General features: G+C 50.8%; 1 protein-coding gene across 2 annotated transcripts; it reads right to left on the bottom strand.

The window, feature by feature from the left end:
• Window positions 1-329: 329 nt before the first annotated feature.
• On the bottom strand, window positions 330-21,212 carry Pllp (plasmolipin). Of its 2 annotated transcripts, none has more exons than XM_087595098.1 (4): window positions 7,824-7,992; window positions 4,382-4,555; window positions 2,086-2,208; window positions 330-1,161 (listed from the first exon to the last, which is right to left on the bottom strand). In XM_087595098.1, exons 2-4 carry the CDS (start codon window positions 4,481-4,483, stop codon window positions 1,045-1,047), a joined length of 342 nt encoding a protein of 113 aa, XP_087451224.1. In that variant the 5' UTR covers window positions 4,484-4,555; window positions 7,824-7,992; the 3' UTR covers window positions 330-1,044. The 2 variants fall into 2 exon arrangements, with proteins under 2 accessions (XP_087451224.1, NP_071978.1); NM_022533.2 differs by lacking the exon at window positions 7,824-7,992 and adding an exon at window positions 20,863-21,212 and having other exon boundaries at window positions 333-1,161.
• Between the last annotated feature and the right edge of the window lie 982 nt (window positions 21,213-22,194).

Here is a 22,194-nt window from a genome sequence, read left to right as displayed (position 1 = left end):
TGGCGTTGTGTTGGGCCGTGAGATACCTGATGGGACTGTGAGAGCTCTGGCTTGCTAGGGGTCTACTTTTCCTCTCTGCCTCAAAATGGGCTATTCTTCCTTAAACCAAGCTTTCCTTGGGGCTTCATCCTGAAACCTTCAAAACAGATACTGTGAATATTTACAGTAACCAAGGCAGGTGTGAGCGGGGACCAGGAGCCAAGGCTTGATCTCCTCCTCACAATATCAAAACCCCAACTATGTGGTCCTAACTTCATCCCGTTACCATTTTCTTAAAGGACCAAAAAGCAATACATTAGCAAGCATCTAGGACCACAAATGATAACACCTTTCCAAACAGACACATCCATTTTTATTTAAATTGTAAAAAATAATAATTCCAAATAAGAGTCGCCATTAACCCCCTGACAACTCACCAGGCAAGGCCCTGCTTCCCTCTCTCCCTCCTTGGAAGTCCCCTGTGTCTAATCAGCAGCCTGGGGGAAGCACCCTGCACGGATGCTCTCTCCCAAAGGGAGAGAAAGAGTTCCACGTGAGGGAGGGGACATGGTGAGGCTTGCTGTCTTGGAAACTATTGAAACCAACTGAAATAGTCCAGTCCTCGAAATCCCAACTCTTCTATAAAAGTCTCTCTACAGGTGACAATGGGTTGGCGTGCGGTAGGGGAGGGGGAGGTGGGACCAGAAGAGCCTGGGGGTGGGCTTAGCTTCTGGAACGTAGATCATGTGTTGTCTTGTTAGGTTTACACTAGGCAGATCAGAGGCTGAAGGTCTGTTAGTGCATTTAGTGCTGGTGAGCAGGGTGGCCCAGCCTGGGACACTGAAGTTCTCTGATGACAAGGCAAAGCCACAAGAGCCCCCCAACCCCATCATCTTCTGCTGAATAAGGGAGGTGAGGAGGATGTCCCCGCTCCTGGCTCTTGGCTGTCCATCTGTGCCAGCTTGGGCCTGTTCCTCAGGAGTGCTTGGAGAGCTTAAGCCTGGTAAGGTTGGGGGTGGCCCTGTGCTAAGACCCAGCCGTGGCTTAGGTCACAGCATAGCTGGCTTAAGAGTAGCCCCCAGCCATCTGACTCGTGGCCGCGTTGCTGCCCACTCCTCGCCAGGCCTGGAAGCTGAAGAAAGCACTCAGTCCGTAGGCAATCATCACCAGACAAGCAAAGAACTGGCAGGGGAGAAAAGAAGCCAAGGTGGTCAGTCAGAGAGAGCCGGGGAAGCACATGGGGACGGTGACACAAGACCAAGTGGGTCTCCTCAGATGGACTTGGGGATAAAAGCTTGAGCCACTATGCCTACCCACACACGCCACACACGTGGCATTATGTTCTAAGAGTCACGGTCAACAGAACTACACAGGTCAGACATGTCAGATGGTGCCAGGGACAGCCATGAGTGTTCCCCTGCTCTCTGGAAGGAGTGACCATGGTGTAGGTTTATACACCTAGTATCCACGGACCTAGTAACCACGAGTAACATTCAGGGCTGGAATTCAGCTTAGGTAGAGCTGCCCAGCCTCACAAGGCCCTGTGGTTCCAGGACCGGAATTGAAAAAAAAAACAATCCGTAATAATATTCAAAGCCCCCAGGAGTTCTCTGAGCCAGTTTGTACTCTGTGACATACGCTTTCAGAGGCTTAGATCTCAGTTCCCAAGAGGGAGTTCACTAAACCATATTCAGGAAGAGGGAAGACACCAGGCACAGGCTGCCCTGTCCTGGACATGACCACAACTCCAGTTTCCTTGGCTGACAAAGAACCTATAGGATCTGCCACTAGAAGTGAACAGGGCCTTGTGGATGGAGTGTGGATAGCCATTTGACACAGCCCCCAAGTTTGGGTTTTTTTATAAAAGTACAAATAAAAGAAATGTAGATGGAATGTGTGTAGTGATTGACAGCCAGCCCAAGGGGACACGTGACGTGACTATCCACAGTGGATCCCAAGCATTCGTGTTCCCTCGAGTTCTGCTGTTTACTCACTAAGGAAGACTGAGGCCCACTGAGCATCCAGCCAGTGACCACTCAGGAGCCTATGAGCACACAGAGGCCTGGGCTGGAAGCCATGCAGAAGACCGGAGCCCCGGGAACTTACAGAGGCAGCCGAGCGCTGGTTGTACGGTCGGGAGCCCCTCAGGGATGTCAGATCGACCGCCGCCGCACAGGCGACAAAGGCGGTGATATAGAGGACGGTGGCAGCAACAAAGAAGACCAGTAACTGTGGGGGAAAGGAAGGGAAGATGTAAAACACCCATGGGGAACATCGCCACCTTGAGCTGAGTCAGAAAGCCCTGGCGGGAAGGCCTGATGTGTCAGCGCAGGACAGTGCCACTGCAACAAGCCACCACCTCTAACCAGCTAAAGAAATGCAGGCCACCTCATAGCTGGCACACGTCATGTCCATGCTCTCCCTATGGCCACATCAGCACTTGGCCTTGTGTCTGGCCCTCACATCCCTCTACCCAGTGGGAGAAATCTACAATTCCCTTGCACTAAACTCGAGGGCAAATACCAGGGCCAGGACCCTAGGGAATCTATACAAGGCATCCAGACACCTGGATGTGAGCCTTCAGCTGGCAGCAGGGCCTGATCCATACCCCCAGTGATGGCTCTTGTCTTCAAACTGGTCTCCAACCATTTATTTGTGCTTTGCATTTCTTTAATTGCCAACATTTAAAATTAGATCTCATATGAAAACATGTTTAAGGCTTCCGGGCATCGTGGTCTACACCTGTAATCCCAGTATCTCAAGAGGCAGAGGCAGGAGGATCACAAATCTGAGGCCAACCTGGTGTATATAGTGAGATACTGTCTCAAAACACCAAATAAGATGGGTGGTGGTGGCGACCCGTGCCTTTGAACCCAGCACACAGGAGACAGAGGCAGGCCGATCTCTGAGTTTGAGGCCAGCTTGGTGTACAAAGTGAGTTCCAGGACAGCCAGGGCTACAGAGAAAGCCTAGCTCAAAACAAAACAAAACAAAAAACGCTCAAATCTGGGCAAAGTAGCTTACAGGAGCCAACATGTCCAAACACAAAGGCAGGAAGACATGGATTCCAGGTCAGTCTGGCCTACACATCAAAACTGTATCAAAAAACAAACAAACCAAAAAACTAACCAGGGCTGGGCATGGATCTCAGTGGTAAAGCGTTTGTTCTGCATTTATGAGGTCCTGGATTTGAGCCCTAGCACCACCAGTACAACAAACAAAAGCCCTCAAGGCTTGGCACCAAGGGGCCTCATCCTCTCAAGGTTGAAGCTGGACAGAGGCAGCTCCTCAGGGCCAGGTACTTGTTAGTTTTCTGGAAACTTCTTGGCCCAGTTCACTAGTCCATCTTGCCTGGTCAACAGGTCGACAGTCTCCAACTCTGAGTAGAGAAGGGTCACCGCCCAGCTCCTCTCCCAGCTCAGCCCAGCAGCACCAGACAGAGCAGCAGCTGGCCGCCTCCATTGAGCGCTGTGCTGCAATGTCCTCCTTGCCCTGGAGACCGAGGTCTCCCGCTTTGCAGGATTCTTCTTTAGGGGCTCAGGGATATTCAGAAGGGGGCTAGGCCCTCAGCTGGGAGTCCAGCCACCACCACCTCAATCCCAAATCTTGTACCCAAGTACAATGAGCGACCACTGCACACCCTGCCTGGCTCTGGCTAGTGATACAAGGATCTAACAAACCCATTCTGTCTGAGCATGACTCACGTTTCCTCTCATTAAACAGGCATTGAGTTGTAAACAACTGCTGCCCAGTTCCAGCCTCGCTTGCCTTGCGATCATGTGCCTCTGTGTTCACTAAAAGGCTTAGATGCAGCTGCATGGGTTTTCTGGGTTGCAGGAAAAAAAAAAAGCCAGCCATTTTCTGTGTCTGGCTAGGGTGCTTCCTGTAGTCAGAGGAGCCCGGCCTGAGACAAACCTGGAGTACCCTTCTCTCCAAATCGGCGGAGCCTCCTGGAGGAAGCTAGGACCCATGCTAAGCCCCAGCTTGCACTGACAAACCCAGATCTCCTAGCTCAAAATTCTGATCATCCTCAAGACAGAACAGTATCCCAAGACTCCCTAGGATATCTGCAGGGCCATCAACAGCCCCTCACTGCTGGCCCCACACTTCCCCATCCCAGCTCCTCAGGTAACTAAGAGGCAGGAGGAACCCTACCCACCCACCCACACACCCACCCACCCACCCACCCACACACCCACACACCCACACACCCACACACCCACCCACACACCCACACCCACACCCACACCCACACACCCACACACACACACACACACACACACACACACACACACACACACCCTCTGTTTCACATTAATGGAAGGTCAAGAGGTCCTGTCCTAGCCACTCACTGACAAGAGGACTCAGCCTGGAGCCACCCAGTGCCCCTGCCCCAACTCACCACCAACGGCCAGGGCACCATATACAACTTCATGTGCAGTTGAAACAGGTAGATGATGAAGAAGACAATTGTTACCAGCCAGAGGAAGACAGCTACAAACATAACCCAGCCGTAGGCAGGATACAGGTGGTATGGGGTGTCAGCAATCAAGGCCCACACCAGCAGCCCCAGCACCTGTGGAAAAATGGGCAAGTTTCTCAGAGCCGAACAGGGCCAGCTGGAGGCTCAGGCCTTGGCCTCCTTTCTTGTTAACTCAAAAGTATCTTAGGCCTGCAAGATGGCTAAGAGGGTAAAATGTTTGCCACAAGCCTGACAACCTGAGTTCAATTCTGGAACTCAGGTATTAGGAGAAAAGTGACTTCCAGAAGTTGTCCCCAGACCTCTGTGTGTGCACAGTGGCAGGGAGCACGCCCATACGCACGCACAATTAAAAACAGCTTCTTCAAAGAAATCTTGACTTGGCGCCTGTTTACATCTGTGCTGGGGATATTGTCTGGCCACTGTTCCCCCTTTTCAAGTCCCACCATGCTGTGTGACAAAAGGCTCTTCCCTAGGTCCCCCAGATACTACCACCCAAGGGAGGAACAGTGTCTCTCCCATACAGTGTATGCTGCATATGTCAGTACCGCCCACAGCAGACCAGGGTCTCGATTTTGTCACAGGGAAAAACAACAACACGCCTGCTGGAAGCCAGTCTTGGAGGCTCATACCTGCAGTCCTAACACTGAAGGAAAAAGAGACTCAAGATGAGTTCAAGGCCAACATCTACCTAGGGGGTCATAGGCCAGTCTTTGGCCATGTGAACCCATGTCTCAAAATAAGAGGGGTGTGTGTGTGTGTGTGTGTGTGTGTGTGTGTGTGTGTGTGTATGTGTAGATAGCTCAGTGGTTAAGAGCACTGACTGCTCCACATGGTGGCTCACAACCATCTGTAATGGAATCCAGTGCCCTCTTCTAGTGTGTCTGAAGAGAGTGACAGTGCCCTCACATACAGAAATCTTAAAAAAAAAAAAAAAGAAAGAAAGAAAGAAAAGGAGGGAGCACTTTGAGATGGCTCAGCAGGTAATAGGACTTATTGCCCAAGCTTGAAAAGCTGACACCCTGAGGTTACCCTACAGAACCCACAGTGGAAGGGACGAACCTTTGGGAAGGTAAACCATGCCGGGAAGCTTGGAGGGTAGAGTGGCCTGATACTCCCAAATCCCTAACTGTGTATTTTGAACCTAAAGGCATGGGCTTTGTTTAGAACCCGTTCCTCTTCCACCTGCACAACTAACTGGTCTGTTTCCTTACCTCATTTGTAACAGTGAAGGGATCGCACCCACCTCAGACCTCGAGGCCTGGGAGTAAGCTCAATTTTACACTGGGAGCAACAGTCAGCCTGTGTAGTCTCTCCCCCCAGAGTCCTGCCACAAAACACCAACCGCAGAGGGTTCCACACACAGACTCCTTGCAGGGGCACATCCCAAGGATCCCCGGGAAGACCCAGGGAAGTACAACTCCGTGGCTGTCCTAGGCCTCCCCAGCATCCTCTTGGTTGGCCAAGGATCTCTATCTAGGTTGGGGGATACCCACTCTCCTCTTGTCTGGAACTCTGCCACCATGGGTGTGGAAGTCTACTGTGGCTCTGGAGAAGGCCTCTGTTGCTAGACACAGAAGGATTGTTCCTCCCTCTGCCCGCGCAGTGTGGAAGCCGGTGGCCCCAGCCCAAGGATGAGACCACTTTCAGTCAGATCTTAGGATGCTGGTCTTTGGAAACAAATTCCCATCCCCTGGCCTACCCACTCTGCTGACAGGCCTCTTGCAAGTCCAGAGGGATCTAAAGAGCAGTTCTCACCCGAGGGCTCAGGACTCGGAGTTGGGGCTCTGCCAGCTACCTTCTCTCAAACCACCCCACCACAAGGAAGTTTCTTTGGTTTGGAATACGTGCTTGCAGGATGATGACAGGGACCCCGTAGCTGAGCAGGCCTAGGAGCCCAGCAATGCCCCAGCCAAAGAAGACTCTGTACCTGCACTCCCCAGCTAGGGCGAGCCCCAGACATCCCATGTCACATAGCACCCCTCCATCTGCTCTTGCCTCTGACCCTCACGAGCACGCCCAGGGTTTGGCCCTTGTGCCCACTTTACAGTGAAGAAGATGGGACAGTGTAGCAAGGCCTTCCTAGTCTGTGGTCACATGCCAAACTGGGAGCCAGCCCTCATTTTGTTACAACTCAAGGGCCAGGGAGATGGCTCAGCAGGTGAAGGCACTCGCCACCGAGTCTGACGACCTGTATTAGATCTCCAGAACCTATGTGGCAGGAAAGAACTGACTTCCTTAAAGTTGTCCTCCAACCTCTTTCTTGGCATGGCCTCATTAGTCCAGCCTGACCTTGAACTCACACTTCTGCTTCTCAAGCACTATGACAGGTATGTGGCACCACACCTGGCCCTCACACACCCTGTACTCCCCACCCCAAATCACCGTGCCTGAAATAGACACACTAGAAAGGCCATGAACCCCCAGAGCTAGGTGAGGTCATTTCTGTCAGAGGAATGAGTACGCCCTGGAATAACATCTCCGGCAGCATCTCAGGTGAGACGTGGGAAGGGGAAGAGGGGGAACACCTAGGGACCATCAGGTGAAGTACGTTCCAGGTTCCCAACCCTCTGCCTGTGGGTCGGCTGTTCCCTAGTATCTGAAAGGAAATTAGAAAGGGCGTCCAAATGACAATCCAGAAAAGGCCCATGCATGTTCACATTCATGCCCACTTACAATGCTGTCACTCACAGGCTTCAGTGGAGGGGTCACCAGTTAAACAGCTGAGGCTCCCTGGCTTAGATTAGTGACCTCCCAATTACCCTCTCTCTGGGCTGTCTTGCCAAGTTTCCGTCAACACTCAGCAGGCATACAGTACACTGAAGGTAAAAGGTGAATTAGCCAGCTCTGCCTTGTCATAGCTGTAAGAAAGGAGTTGCTGAGGGATGGATAAGGCAAAACGTGTCAGTCCCCTCTGAGGGCAGGGCTGTAGAACATGTTCCCACCCTATCCCACTCCACCCCTGATTTCCAGATCAGTAAACACACACTAGAGATAAAGCACAAGATAGGCAGGAGAATATGTGTTCCTGTGGAGTTGTGGAGCTTGGCCCCAGGCCTAGGAAGCTGACTTGGTTTCTGTCCTAGAACAAGGAAGGTCCGTTCCTTTATTAGAACCCAGCAAACAGGTTTCTCCTGGTCCCTAAGCCATCAGCCTGGGTATTTTGCTGACCCCTTGACTGACCTGTGTGGTCCTGTGAGGGAGGTTCCTGAAGCCTCAGGACCTCCTGGGACTCACTGAAATGCACCTGTCACAGATCTCCGTCTAGCTAAAGCACCAAACACCACTCTTCCAGGGGTGGCAAAAGGCAGCAGGTAGCGGGGAGTGGAGAATGAGGCCAGCGTCCTTAATTCTACTCCCTTACCCCATGACCAGAACTCCACGTCCAGAACGTGTCTCGTGTAGCTCACATATCCCAGCAGCATGACCTGTCCCTGGGTGCCTCTCTTCAGAACCCTCTACTGTAGCACTTCTGTGTCAGGGCACCCGACCTTCAAGGTGCTCCCACATCAGATCAAAAGCATGAACTGGTCAAATACGCATGCTCACAGGGTGGCCAAATACGCATGCTCACGGAGTGGCCAAATACGCATGCTCACGGGGTGGGTGCTGTGGGGATAAATTCAGGTAGGGGTGGGGTTCCAGAAGGAGGAAAGTCTTGGGACATAGGGCAGAGGAAGATCTCACTGGTAAAGTTACACGTTAGAAGTATTAGGGAACTGAAGAGGGGAGGGGGACAGAGTCACGTGGGACTCTAGGAAAAGATGCAACTCTATGGCATTCTGGGTAACCTTGACCTCCGTGTCCACCAACCCCTGATTTCTAGACATTGTCGGACCAAAGTCGAATGAATCACTGTATGCTCTTGGGAGATTCACCTAACCTTTCTGGTTCTATGTCCTCATCTGGAACACATGAAGTAGGGTTTTTTTGTTTGTTTTTTTTTTTAATTGGGCAAGGGATCAGGGACAGGTGTGCCGGGGGCCATAACATGGAGGGTGTAGTTATATGGTGTAGTTAAATCACAGGAAAGCAAGGATGGAGTGAGGGCGCTTCCAGGAAGGGGAAGCAGCTCTGCCTGGAGGTTGACACTAAGGTTCCTAGATGGGCTATTCGGGTTGTAGAAGGGGCTGAGCCAGGCCTCTGGAATAGAAGCGCATGTTGCTGGTGAAAAACCCAGTCCCGAGGAGCTAAGGGCTGCTGGGTAGAATTATGCACGCCTCTCAAGGGCTCTGTCCAGAGCTGCGAAGTCCTGAAGGGATGTTAGAAATTGTTCTTTAATTTTGTGACATCTTCAGTGTTTGAATGTTAGAAATTAAGCTAAATGTTTTAGAGAGAGTGCATGTGAGCACAGAGAGAAAGAAAAAGAGCAGGTGTGGACCCTCTGACATTGAGTAGTGGTGCCGAGTCTTTCACAGCCCTCAGTGACTGCTCCTCCGTTACACTACAGGGAAACTGAGGCCCAGAGTGGCCACGTGATCTTTCCTGGGGTTTCCCCCTCACTCAGGGCACAGCTAGGCAGCTGAGGACACTCATAGCTTGGCCTAGCATTGCCTGGCCCATCCCAACCTCCACTCTCATCCTGGCCCTTCTCCCTACACTGAAAGGGACTTTATGGGGATAAGAAGTCACCCATTGTGTCACAAGACACAAAGGAGCAAGAGACCCAGGCTCCAGGCGCCTGGGCTGGCCATATCAGCACCACACACCACTCTTTTCTGTGCCAAAGGTGGGTTGGGGAGGCACCTTGGAATTCCTGTACTGGATGTGAAGCATTTTAGAACATGTGGGGGTTCGGCACCATGTCCAGATCTCCAGGAAGCCCAAAGCCACCAAGCTGTCCTGTCCTTTATCTGAAACAGACACAGGAGGAACCACAGAGTCACTCTGTCAGCGTCCTCTTTCCCAGGGACACTTCTGTGCCAGGCTGTTTCAAGTCCAAGGAAGAGAGCAGGGTAATGGGCAACTGGATCTGGTCTGCGGGAGTCTGCCTAGACCTTGACCAGCATCACAGTATTCCAAATTCCAAACGCAGTTTTCCTATGCAGCCTGCTATTTGCATGTCGTAGGTCTCAGAAGAGAGTGTTTAAATCCCAGAGGTACAAGAGTTTACACACACACACACACACACACACGTAGGCTGATGGCTGAGCCATGCTAAGTGGTACAGACCTGTAATCCCAGCACTTGGGAGGCGAAGGCTAGAGGGTTGCCATACATCAGAAGCCAGCATGCCCTACACAAGACTTGGTCCTAGTTCAGCAATAACACCAATAATAAACAATTAAGTGTATTATTGTTATTATTTAGTAAGGAAATCTACCCAGAATGAACTCACATTACTTCCTACTTAACCCCAGCTGCGGCCCCATACAGCAGATGACGCAGATCTCCTTCCAGTCATCACCTCCTGGTGTGTGAGGCATGTGGGGGCTGTGACTCCAACCCCTCCCTCCATTTCTTCTGGCACCCCATCAGTGTGTCTGAAAGTGTTCCAGAAACATACAGCACCCATCCGTGCCCCACTCCTTGCTCTTCCCCGGGGGTCCCCATAATGTCTGCTTGGGTCTCCCCAATACTAGGATGCCTCCAGCCATGAAGAAGAACATCTCAGGAAGTTCTTACTCTGCCCGAGAAGGCCCGGGTAGAGCTCTTGAACTTCCAGCTTCCACCATAGCCTGGCATTCATCAGGTCAAGCCCCCTAACTCCCTGGGCCTTCCTCTCTCTCTGGACCCAAATTTCTCCCAAGAGAAGCACTCAACCCAGTCCACAGAAGGAAAACTGAAGCTCTTTTAGACGATGAGAGTCCGGCCTAAGGACATTCACAAGGGGTGCAGGACAGCCTAAGGGTAGATTTCCTTTCTCTTAGTACTGTCTCCTGGGAGGTGGGGACACCTGGAAATCAGTGCTTTGAGGACATATTACTGTCTGGATGCCAGAGCTGAGGCGCCACCACAGCCTGTGAGCCTCTTAGCCCCGTAAAGTCTACGAATCTAGCTGCACACCCAGGGCAAAGCCTTCCGCATTCCCAGAATGTGGCCTGAAATTATCTCTCCCATCTCCACTCTCAGGAGGAGTGGTGTCACGCCATGCCCCACATCCAAGGCCCAGGTTGGTAGAAGGAAAGAGTCATCTGGTGTCAGAGATCATCCAGCCCACAGTCAAAAGTGCTGGCCCAAGTGCTGGCCCAAGTCTGGGACTTGATAGCCTACTTGGCGGGTCCCTCCTGACCTTTGGCCTTGTCCTCACTTGGAGACCATGGTGTGTCACCCTGCCTCTCCTTCCTGAGCAAACAGGAGAAGGTCACCCTGCCCAGCAACGAAGGCTGGAACCCTGCTCTGTCAGTGTGTGGGTTGGCTCTCCCTCCCAAGGAAAACAGCCTCCACCTAGGTTCACAGCTCCGAAGGGAAGGGTGGCCATCGTCCAGCCTCCACCGCTGGAGATGGCAACTGCCCGATGAGCAGGAAGACTTTGCAAATGTGAACTGCCCCCTCCTGAAGTAGAGGCCACCTTCTGCTGACAGATTACTAGGAAAAACACCCAGGGTACCCAGCCAGCAGTTCCAAACTCACAGCACTCACTCACTGCTGTGTGGCCAGAAGAAAGTGCCTTCCCTCTCTGGGCCTGATAGCCAGCCACATCGCTCACAGCTTTGGACATAGCTGCAAACTATGTGTGATTCCCCACTTCCCAACACTTTTATTTATTTGGAAAGAATTCTTTTTGTTTGTTTTTTTTTTTCAAGATAGGGTTTCTCTGTGTAGCCTTGGCAACCCTGGAGCTCACTCTGTACACCAGGATGGCCTCAAACCCCAACAGAGATCTGCTTGCCTCTGCCCCCTGAGTGCCGAGATTAAAGGTGTGCACCGGGGTTGGGGATTTAGCTCAGCGGTAGAGCGCTTGCCTAGGAAGCGCAAGGCCCTGGGTTTGGTCCCCAGCTCCGAAAAAAAAGAACAAAAAAAGAAAAAAAAAAAAAAAGGTGTGCACCACAGCCGCCTACCTGGAAAGAATTCTGAATGGCTATCCACTTTTTAATTTTGGTTTACTCAAGATGGCTGGTATGTCCTAACGTAGCCCAGGCTGACCTTGAACTCACAAGTCTTAACCTCCTGACAGCTGAGACCACGGGCATAGGCTCCACTTGCTATATCTTTTGAAATAAGTACTGTAGGACTGGCATGATGGCTCTGGGTAAAGGTATTGCCAGCATCCCTGATGACCTGAATCCTGTACTGAGAGCCACATGGCAGAAAGAGAATCACCTCCCACAAGTTGTCCTCTGACCTCCACATGTGCACACACATGCACACATACACGTAAAAAAAATTCAACTAATAAAAGTTAAGTAAATATGGGGCTGGGGATTTAGCTCAGTGGTAGAGCGCTTACCTAGGAAGCGCAAGGCCCTGGGTTCGGTCCCCAGCTCCGAAAAAAAGAACCAAAAAAAAAAAAAAAAAAAAGTTAAGTAAATACAATGTAACGATAAAATGAAAAAGTGTTATACATGGCAAAGTTCTCAAGAGTGGCCCCCTGTGTAGCAGTCAGGCACCATCTATATACATACAATCCCGGACTCAGACAGGGGGCTGCCTTGTGTCTGGAGATGAATGACCACAGGCTACCCATTAGCAGTTCTCAATTTGTGGTCTGTGACGCCCTTTGAGGGTCCCATAGTAGATCTCTTGCATATCAGATTTTTACATTACGATTCATAACGGTAGCAGAATCACAGTTGTAACGTAGAAATGGAATAATGTTGTGGTTGGGGGGTTGTGGTCACCACAGCATAAGGAACTGTATTAAAGGGTCACAGCATTAGGAAGGTTGAGAGCCATTGTTATACTTGATTCTGCCCCAGGCTCTCTCACTGACTGCACAGCCTGGGCCTGGCCCTGGCCCTCAGTACACATAGAACTGCTACTTGGTCCCTTGAGAGCAGTAAGGCACCTTCGCTCACTGTGACATATATCCTGGCATTAATGCACCCAGATTTCCTTTATAGGCCCCGCAATGAATCTGTATATTCACCTGACTAACAGTAAAGCTAACAGTAAGTGAAACGTAAGTCCCCGTTAAGTGGGAGGACATGGGCTGTCTACTGCAATGGAAGTCATAAAATTAACTGCAACCAGTATGTGGCAAGGTTAAAATTCCACAGGTAGAGAGAAGAGATCCTGGGTTCCCTCCCACCACTGTCCCTCCTCAATAAAACACAGTTTTGTATGGTCTCAGTTATTCCCAGTCAGAAAATATTACATTAAAAAAAATCATGTTTGTTTGAAAGCAGGAACTCCTGAAGCAGAAGGTAGCCTCAAACTCAACCATATAAAAGAGGATAGCCGGGGCTGGGGATTTAGCTCAGTGGTAGAGCGCTTACCTAGGAAGCGCAAGGCCCTGGGTTCGGTCCCCAGCTCCGAAAAAAAGAACCAAAAAAAAAAAAAAAGTTTTAAAAAGAGGATAGCCTTGAATGTCTGATAGCTCTTCCTCACTTCCCGAGAGCTGGGGTTAGAAATATGGGTCACTGTGCATCTGGCTTTTAATTCACAGGTCCAGTGAGATGGCACAGCGAGTAAGGCTCCTGACGCTACCAACAGAGTGAGTCTGAGCTCTGGGAGCCACAGGGTGGAAGGAGGGAGCCAACCCCCAGAAGTGGTCGTCTGGCCTCTTTACTCTTGCAGTGGCTTGCCTGTGTACACGAACACACACACACACACACACACACACACACACACATACACACACGCACGCACAACATTTCATTTAAATAACAACTCATATTACTTAGATACTGTTTTTGGTTTTTGAGACAGGGTCTCGCTATGCAGTCTCCTACAGCCTGGAGTTCACTCTGTGGATCAAGCTGGCTTCAAGCTCAGATATCTACCGGCCTCTCCCTCCTGAGTTCTGGGATTAAAGTCACATATGCCCCTACACCTGGCCCTATTCATACATACTACAAATTTTTCATAAAAGTACACTGCTACGATGGTTACTGTCAATCTCTTGCTGTGTTCAATTATAAATTAAATTTGCCACAGCTCCATAGGTACAGAAGAACCCTATCTAAGGTCTCAGAATATGTCCTTATGGAGAAAAGGTGATTCCTATAGGTTAATCCGCCTGAAAGCCACTGAAGCTGTCTCCTTGGCACGTCCTGTCTGGGTGTAGTTAATACAGATGGCCAAGCTCAACACAGACCTTAATGATGTTGAGTTATGGAAAGGTCTCACCTTGCCTCAATTTCCAGAAGCCAGGAAAAAAAAAAAAAAGTGGGGACCCTCGTAACAACAAAATTCACACTTTGAAACAAACATCAGGAGAGGGTGTGGTGGGACACCTGGAAGCCATTTGGGAGATGAAAGGAGGAAGATCAGGGTTCAAGGCCAGGCTCAGCTACACGGCCAAGCCTCAGAAACCTAAAATGAAAAATATTGAAAATAAATAAATAAATCTAAACATAAAAACAGAAAACACTGCCTGAAAATCTCCTGGCACTTCTGCATCAGGCCAGAGGCCAGGCCTGGCAGTTTCACAGATGGAGGACACACAAAGGACTCTGAGACATTTTCCCTTAAAGGTCATGCTCACTCCCGGGAGGACAGAGACAGACGAACACCACATACCAACCCGCCATTTGTGCCTATCAGACTGGGGTGCGTCCAGAAGTGTATCGCATCGACAGCCAGGGTGGCTGGGGGAGGCACCTATTGGAAATAGGGCAAAGGGGTGACCTCCATGGAGGTCGCTTGGCAAGCCCCATCCCTATCCCAAGTGCAGCAGGGTGTGGTAACACAGGCCAGTCTCCTCGGAGAGGCACAGGCCTGTCTTCTCAGCTACTTACGTTCAGGTCCAACCTAAGCTACAGAAAGAGTTCAAAGCCAACCTGGACAACTAGGGACACCCTACCTCAAATTGAAAAACATAACGAAGAGAACTGGGAGTAAGCGTGTTAAAATTAAACACAACCTAACAGTTAACTATGTAACAGCGTAAAAACTGCAGGTAAACAGCCCGGGTGGGGTAGGGTGCTAACACACACTGCCCGTGCCCTCTGACCCCGGAAACCCACTTTCAGAAATGTGTTACACAGACAAGTCATTGGCATATGCAGAACACTCGTGCTGACCGGTGCAAATGGCAGAGGAATAGAAATCGGAGTGTGTTAACCAAGGGGCAGGCTGTCCAGCTCAGGGGCCAGCTGCACCTTGAATTGCTACAGAAGCAAGGAGGCTAATATGTTCCTTGTGCTGAGATGGAGACTCTAGGCTGGAGAGATGGCTCAGTGGTTAAGAGCACTGGCTGCTCTTCCAGAGGACGGAGACTCGAATCCCAGCATCCACACTGCACCTCACCACTCTCTGTAACTCCAGTTCCAAGGGATCTGAAGATTTCTTCTGGCCTCCCTGGGCACCAGGCACGCAGGTGTCACAAAGGCACACATGCAGGCAAAATACCCATGCACATTAAATAAATAAATAAATAAATAAATAAATAAATAAATAAATAGGGCTGGAGAGATGGCTCAGTGGTTAAGAGCACTGACTGTTCTTCCAGAGGTCCTGAGTTCAAATCCCAGCAACCACATGGTGGCTCACAACCATCTGTAATGGGATCTGATGCCCTTTTCTGGTGTGTCTGAAGAGTGGTAGTGTACTCACATGCATGAAATAAACAATAAATGATAAAATAAATAAATAAATAAATAAAATGTAAACGTTTGAAATGAAGAATCTGTGAGTGACCTGGAGCTCAGGGGTAGAGCAGTTAGTTGCCAAGCTTCTTTAGCCTCCAATGCCATAAAAAATAAATAAATAAATAAAAAATATGGAAATGAGGGCTTTGGAAAAACAGAAAATACACAGCTTCCTGTGCCCTGATGTAAGACACGTCTTTGTGGTTTCTCTGTGTGGCTCTGGCTGTCCTGGAACTCACTCTGTAGACCAAGCTGATCTCCAACTCACGGAGACCCCCTTCTGCCTCTCTCTGCCTCTGGAATGCTGGGATTAAAGGCATGGCCCACCGCTGCCAGCCTCACCCAGCTTTTAAATGGGGCTGGAGTTCTGTGCAATCAGACACACGCACGCGCGGGCGCGGGCGCGCGCGCACACACACACACACACACACACACACACACACACACACACACCAGCCCCACTACACATATACTGGTGAGGAGGACAGAAGCGGTTGGCCGGAAATGAAAAAGATCATATTTTACCAATCTTTTTTTTGTATCACTGGGATATTTGGCTGTTAGGTCTGACTTTGTTTCTTCATCTGCTTGCTTGCTTGCTTGCTTTCAAAGAACAAAACGTTTTAAAAATGCGATGGTGGCTGAAAACTTGAGCTGTAGCCAAGTGAGCAGAGGCTGTACAGTCATAGCAGACCCTCCGTGGCGGGGTGCACGGGTAACTGGCTCACAACAGACAAACACCGGAAAGTGCGGGCTTTCTAAACTTGCACTTCTATTCATTCTGCCGTGGGTGTGCTTGTGCACATGCGCGGGCGTTCACATGCCATGGTGCCCTCATGGAGGTCAGACTGAGAGTGGCCTGAGTCAGTTCTGGTCTCCTACTGCACTTGGTAGCAGAGGGTTTTGCCTACTGAGCCATTTCACCATCCCGCCCCATCCCCTGGCCCCTGGCCCTCGACCCCTGCGGGCCATCAGTGCTTTTTAAAGGCATAGAAAGCGGACTGCAAATGCTCCAAAATGGCTGCCCTCATAGGGAGCGGAGCTTGGTCCAACTTTAGCACTCTCTGCACGTTTATGTATTCATTCGCCTTTTTCGAGATAGGGTCTATGTAGCTCAGGCTGGCCTGCCTTGAGCTTGCCTTGGGTTTCCTCAGACTGTCCTGGAACCTGACTTGTAGATCAGGCTAGCCTCAAACTCAGCGCTCCATCCGCTCGCTTCTGTTTTTTAAAGGAGAATAAATTGTTGTTTCTAATTGAGTGATTACAAATGAATTCCCACAGTTATTACACTCTTGCCCACCAGCGAGTGGGAGTGCGGTGGGAATTAGCCATGCAGGGCACTCGTGGCTTTGGCACAGGAACCAGCAGGCTTGACTGAGGCTACCAAAGAACCATAGACCAGTGCTTAAGGAAACCCCCAACTCTGTCCTCCCAATTCCACCCGCCCACTGCTCACATCTGCTCAGCAACACAGCAGGCCCTTCTTGGAAGCCAGAGCTCTTTTGGGCCTTATCCTGCCCCTCCATGGAGAGAAGCCAGCTTGCCTACTGGGACTGACATAGAGCCAGAATCATCAGGATGAGCTTCCTCGTGTTCCCCAAAAGAGAAGGATGACGAAGCTTTCAGAGATGAGCTTTGTCCCTAGAATCATTCAAGCTTGCCTAAGAGCCCCAGGATTTTAGGGCCCAGTGAATCCTAAGCTCTTGGCAGGCACCACTTCTCTACCATTACTGTTCTACAGATAGGGGTATAAGGTTGAGGGGGATAGGGAGTCAAGAATTTTCTTAGATCCCAAGTTGAAAGAAGCAGAGTCTGGATTTGAACCCAAGCCTCTGCTTCCAGGCTTACAATCAGCCAGTGTTCTCAAAGAGACACAGAAACACTACGGTGATAGAAGAGGCCTCTGTTTGTTTACCTAAAAATAGAACTGTGTGGCTGACCCCAATCCTAAGAGGAAGACTAGGAAGGGCACACTGTGAACACCCCCATTCCCTCAAATCGTTCATAATATATAGGTACCCCCCACATCCTGGCACCAGGGCTTAATCCCTGTCCCTGCTAAACAGGCCAGTCTCAAATTCTCGATCCTCCTGCTTTAGCCTTCCACTCACAGGGGCACTGGGGTTACAGGCCCTGTTTGCCACTGTACCCTGCTAGACCCTTCTTTTTTTTTTTTTTTTTTTTTTTTTTTTTTTTCTTTATTTCGGAGCTGGGGTCCGAACCCAGGGCCTTTCGCTTGCTAGGCAAGCGCTCTACCACTGAGCTAAATCCCCAACCCCTAGACCCCTCTTCTAAAACCCCAATCATCTAGACAGACTCGTAAGAGCTCACCTCTTCCAGGAAGCCCTCCCCAGGGCCTTTCGCTTGCTAGGCAAGCGCTCTACCACTGAGCTAAATCCCCAACCCCTAGACCCCTCTTCTAAAACCCCAATCATCTAGACAGACTCGTAAGAGCTCACCTCTTCCAGGAAGCCCTCCCCAAAAGTCTTGGCTGAGTCTCCCCTTCCGGAAGAGGTCATCCTTCTCTTGCAAGGTCATCTAGGAACCCCAGAACCTCATTTAAAGGCAGCAGGAGACATTGATGGAGTCAGTCGTCAAACAGCCAGCTCTAAGTGCAAGTCCTACCCATGGGCAGTAGCTTTGCTGTCTTCCCTCCAACCCCGTCCTGTGACTCTATTCAAGTCCCTTTGTGCTTATCAGTAAGTCCCAGGTAAGATCATCCCTTGTCCCAAAGCTGGGGAGGGGACATGTGTTAAAAAGTAGCAAAAATATGAGCCCGGCAGTACTTGTGAACACCTTCAATCCCAGCACTTGGAACACACAGGCAGGAGGATTTCTGTGAGTTGGAGGCCAGCCTGGTCTGTGGAGCAAGTTTCAGGACAGGTAGGGCTACACTGAGAAATCCTGTCTCAAAAAACAAAAACAAAATAAGAAAGGAAAGACAAATATGAGCACTTCACCCCCACACTCTTCAAAGTTTTTCTAAACTCATTGGGATGCACCTCAGGTGCCTGTCAGCACCTTCCTCTCCCTTGCCTCACAAAGAACTGTAACATAAAGCAAAAAGTTGTCTCCAGGTCAAATTCACCTGCCTGTTTAGACAATAGCTGCGAAGACTCGCTTTCGTTACTAGGAAGCTCAGCTGGGAGCCAACATTTTAAACTTGCAGGTTTCCTGCTAGATTAGGTCTTTTCTTAGCTTTCTCAAGCCAGGCTTTAGAAACACACTAACTTCTGTTTTAATAATTAACAGCACCCTCTGATATTCTTTCTGGAGCTAGATGGGTGTGGGCAAAGTTATGGAGTAGTAAAAAGACCATCAGGTGTCTGTAGATGTCAGGTTCTGCAGGCGAACCACCATGCTAAACGAAGAACTATGTTTTGCTCCGGAAGCTTGGGCTTGCTATTCATCCATCTTTCTACCACTGCAGGACTCTCTATACCCTAGGAGACAGAGCCAGTGGCCTCAGTTTACCGCCTCCTCCAGGCAGCCTTTCCTGATCCCCAGGGGCCTGGCACTAGGCATGGAGCCTCTCTCACTTCCTCTAAAGTGTCACACCCCACACTGTAAGAGCAAACCAATATGAGTAGGGGCCGGAGAGGTCAGAAAACAGCTCTCCAGGATGGGAGTGATTAGAAAGAAACTTCTGAGCCTGTTTTCTCATCTGCTAAGAGAAGAAAATTCTAGTCAAATTTGGCCATGCTGGTGCATGCCTTTGATCCCAAAACTCTTAATTCAAAGCCAGCCTGGTCTATAAAGTGAGTTCCAAGACAGCCAAAACTATGTGGAGAGACCCAGTCTTTCAAACAAACAAACAAACAAACAAACAAAAAACAAAAACAAAAAACACCTAGCCAGCCTCCAGTTGTGGCTTTCCAGCAGGTATGGTGCCTATCTTGGCCCCTCCCCACTCTTGGCCCCAGTGGAGTAGGTTGCCACAGAAACATCTTAGGAACCAGCGGCTGGCATAGTCTCCAAGTGAGGTCTGTAGAACGAATATAGGGACGGAGGTAGGGAGTAAAGGGCACCTATCACTTCACACCCTGACATCTTCATGCTCCAAAACCTCCCAAGGCCACCAACATAACCAAGACCCCAGTTCTGGCCCTAGATGCATAAAATGCTGGGCTCCTGGCCAGACCAGAAAGATGCTTCATCTCCTGCTCAGCCTGTGGCCTTCTTTCCCTACCTCACTCAACTCAGCCGTCTGCTGTCCCCACAGCATTGCCCGCACTACCCCAGCCTCGCATTCCACTGAAGGCCCAGCTCAAAAGCTAGCCTTTCTAGCCCCTCAGTGAAGCCCTCCTAGACCTTTCTCCTCTCTGTCCCTTTCACAAACCATTTAGCTCCGCCCACAGCCCAAAGCTGACTCTCGGGTGTGAGGTTCAAAGAAACCAGCTGCAGACCCTGGAGTAGTGGTGCCGGGTGGCGCCCGAGAGTAATTACAACACTTGGGAAAATCTAGTCCAAGGCTAGCCTCGCCTACATAAGGAATTTGAAGCCAGCAATAGCTAAGTGAGAATTCAAGACCAATCTGGGCTATATGCGACCCAGTCTCAAGAAAATAAAAAAATACAGAAACGAATTGAATAAAACAAAATAAATAAAACAAACAAGCCAATCGCCAAGAGCCCAACACTCCAGGGTCGACTGTGTCTACGCTGCAGAGTTAAATTGGTCCCAGAAGAGGGCATCGAGCTATCTTCCCTGATCTCATCAAAACCAAACAGTAGCCCAAAACCACTCCGGAAGAAGACATTAAAATGCAAATTTCTTGGTGCGCTATTGAAGATTTAAAGTGCGGTTTCACATTTTTCCCTGGGGTGGGGCCCAAGAATCAGAATCTTAAACAAACCCAGGGAGAAGACGGCGCGGGGTTGGGGGTGAGGGCGAAGGGCGAAGGCTCACTAAGGAAGATCAGAAATCTCGAAACCAAGATAGCATGCCCTAGGTGGACATGGCCACTCCCCTGGAGGGCAGGAAAGACCTAGTCTCACTGCAGGTCTCCCGACTCCCTAGCTTGGCCTGGCACCCTGGCTCCATGTGCCCATTGGAGGGATGACAGAGACGGCCACCTCCAGTGCTACCCTATTCCTCTGCCAGTGGATCTCAGTTAATGCAGAGGGCTCCCCAGAGGCAGCCACAGGCCTCCAGACCCTTCCAGGAAGATACTATAAAAAAGATAGCTGACATCTTAGGATGCACCTAGTGGGGCCTGATGAGTACCGGGGACGGCAGGCACGTGGTTTCTGGCCTTTGCCAATCTCCACAGCCCAAGGAAGGAGATTTGGTCCACGGACCCCGGGCAGGTACCATGGAGGGAGCGCGCGAGTCAGGGCCACCGATGTGGTGTCCTGCCCTGTCCAGGAGGGCTGCAGAGCCAAAGCACTTAGTGGCTAAAGCCGGGTGAAGAGGCAGACAGTGGACTTTGCCCGGCGGAGAAAGCCAGAGCACGGTCCTAGAGGGAAGGGGGCAGGGCAGAAGGAAAGGGACAGACTGGCGGACTGTAGTGAGCTGCAATCTCAGCTGCGGCGTCGCCGCGGGAACCACCCGAGTAGGGTGTGTAGGTCCCCTCCATAGGAGTCATGCTGTGCTCGCAGGGCTGTCACACGACCGTCCCAGGGTGCAAGGTTCCAGACGATCTCGGAAGTGTGCGTCCCGGGGGTCCCCGGAGAGTTCCCCATCCAGTCCCCGAGCTACCCCGCTCACCAGCTGCAGAAGCGCGAGCACCCCAAGGGCGGAGCGCACAAAGCCCAGGTCCGGTCGCATCGCAGACACAGATGCTCCCACGCCCTGCGCGGGGCTGCTGGTCCTGGTGCTCACTTTCGACGGGAACTCCGCCATAGCGATCGCGAGCCTACGACGCTCGGGACGCGCTCCCGGCGCTGCTCCGGGGCTGCGACAGCGGATCCCTAGACAGAACCTACAGGTGCGCGAAGCCCGACCCCGCTCCGCCCGAGGCCCCGCCCCTCGAAGAGGCCCCGCCCCTTAACCCTCGGTTCGCCTGTTTGCTCTGGATAGAGATCGTGAAGAACCCCTAGTGTGCTGGTGTTTGGGCAGGTCTCTGTGAATAAGCGTCCTTGGGAGTTCTACCCGCCTCGGGGTACGCAGTGTAGGAGAGTGGAGTGGAGTCATTTCCTGGACTGCAGGCGGGTTCCTTTCTAAACAGATAACGAAAAACGAGCAAGTGCAGGAGAGGGGACGACTGAAAATCCAAGGCTAGCCTGCTTATATAATGAATTCCAGGATTGTTTGGGCTACAGGGTGAGACACCTACAGGGTGTCTCAAAACTAACTAACTAACTAGCTAACACTACCTAAGTCGGGCAGAGAAGCATGTGACTGTAAACCCCGCCAGAGGCCAGGAGAATGAATTCAGATTATCTTGAGCTACATAGGGAATTCCAGGTTAGCCAGGGGCACATGAGACCTTGTCTACACGACAAACAAAACAAAATGAAACAAAAACTAGTCTAGTGGTACACGCTAATCCCAGATATTAGGGAGCTAAAAATACGAAATGGTTTGGGGACCAGGAATGGAGCTACTCGGTAGCGGTAGCGGGCTTTTCTGGTGTAGTTGTGCAAACGCAAGTCCCTGGAACCAACCAGCACGGCAGGTAGCAACTGACAATCTAGAACCTGGAGAGGGCTGAACAGTGGCTCCTTCTCTGTCCTAGAGGGTGTACAGGTATCCACTTTGAAGAACTATTTGAGAACACTCAAAGTCTTGTGCAGAGAGGCTTGACTTTGGGATGAGGGGTGATACTGGATTTCACTGCTGTGTGTGCCCTGAAAACCTTTTCCCCTGCACAGACATGAGGAGTCACGTGCATAGACCTTTGTGCAAAAGCAAACTGGGGAGGAAAAGGGTTTATTTGGTTTTTGCTTCCACATCATTGTTCATCCCTGAAGGAAGTCAGGACCGGAACTCAAGCAGGGCAGAGACCTGGAGGCAGGAGCCGATGCAGGGCTGCTTACTGGCTTGCTCAGCCTGCTCTCTTGTAGAACCCAGGACCACTAGTTCAGGGGTGGCACCGCC

The sequence above is a fragment of the Rattus norvegicus genome, chromosome 19, assembly GCF_021556685.1.
Source record: "Rattus norvegicus strain SHRSP/BbbUtx chromosome 19, alternate assembly SHRSP_T2T, whole genome shotgun sequence".
In the NCBI taxonomy this organism is placed as follows: domain Eukaryota; kingdom Metazoa; phylum Chordata; class Mammalia; order Rodentia; family Muridae; genus Rattus; species Rattus norvegicus.
This window is presented reverse-complemented; position numbering and strand designations above follow the sequence as displayed.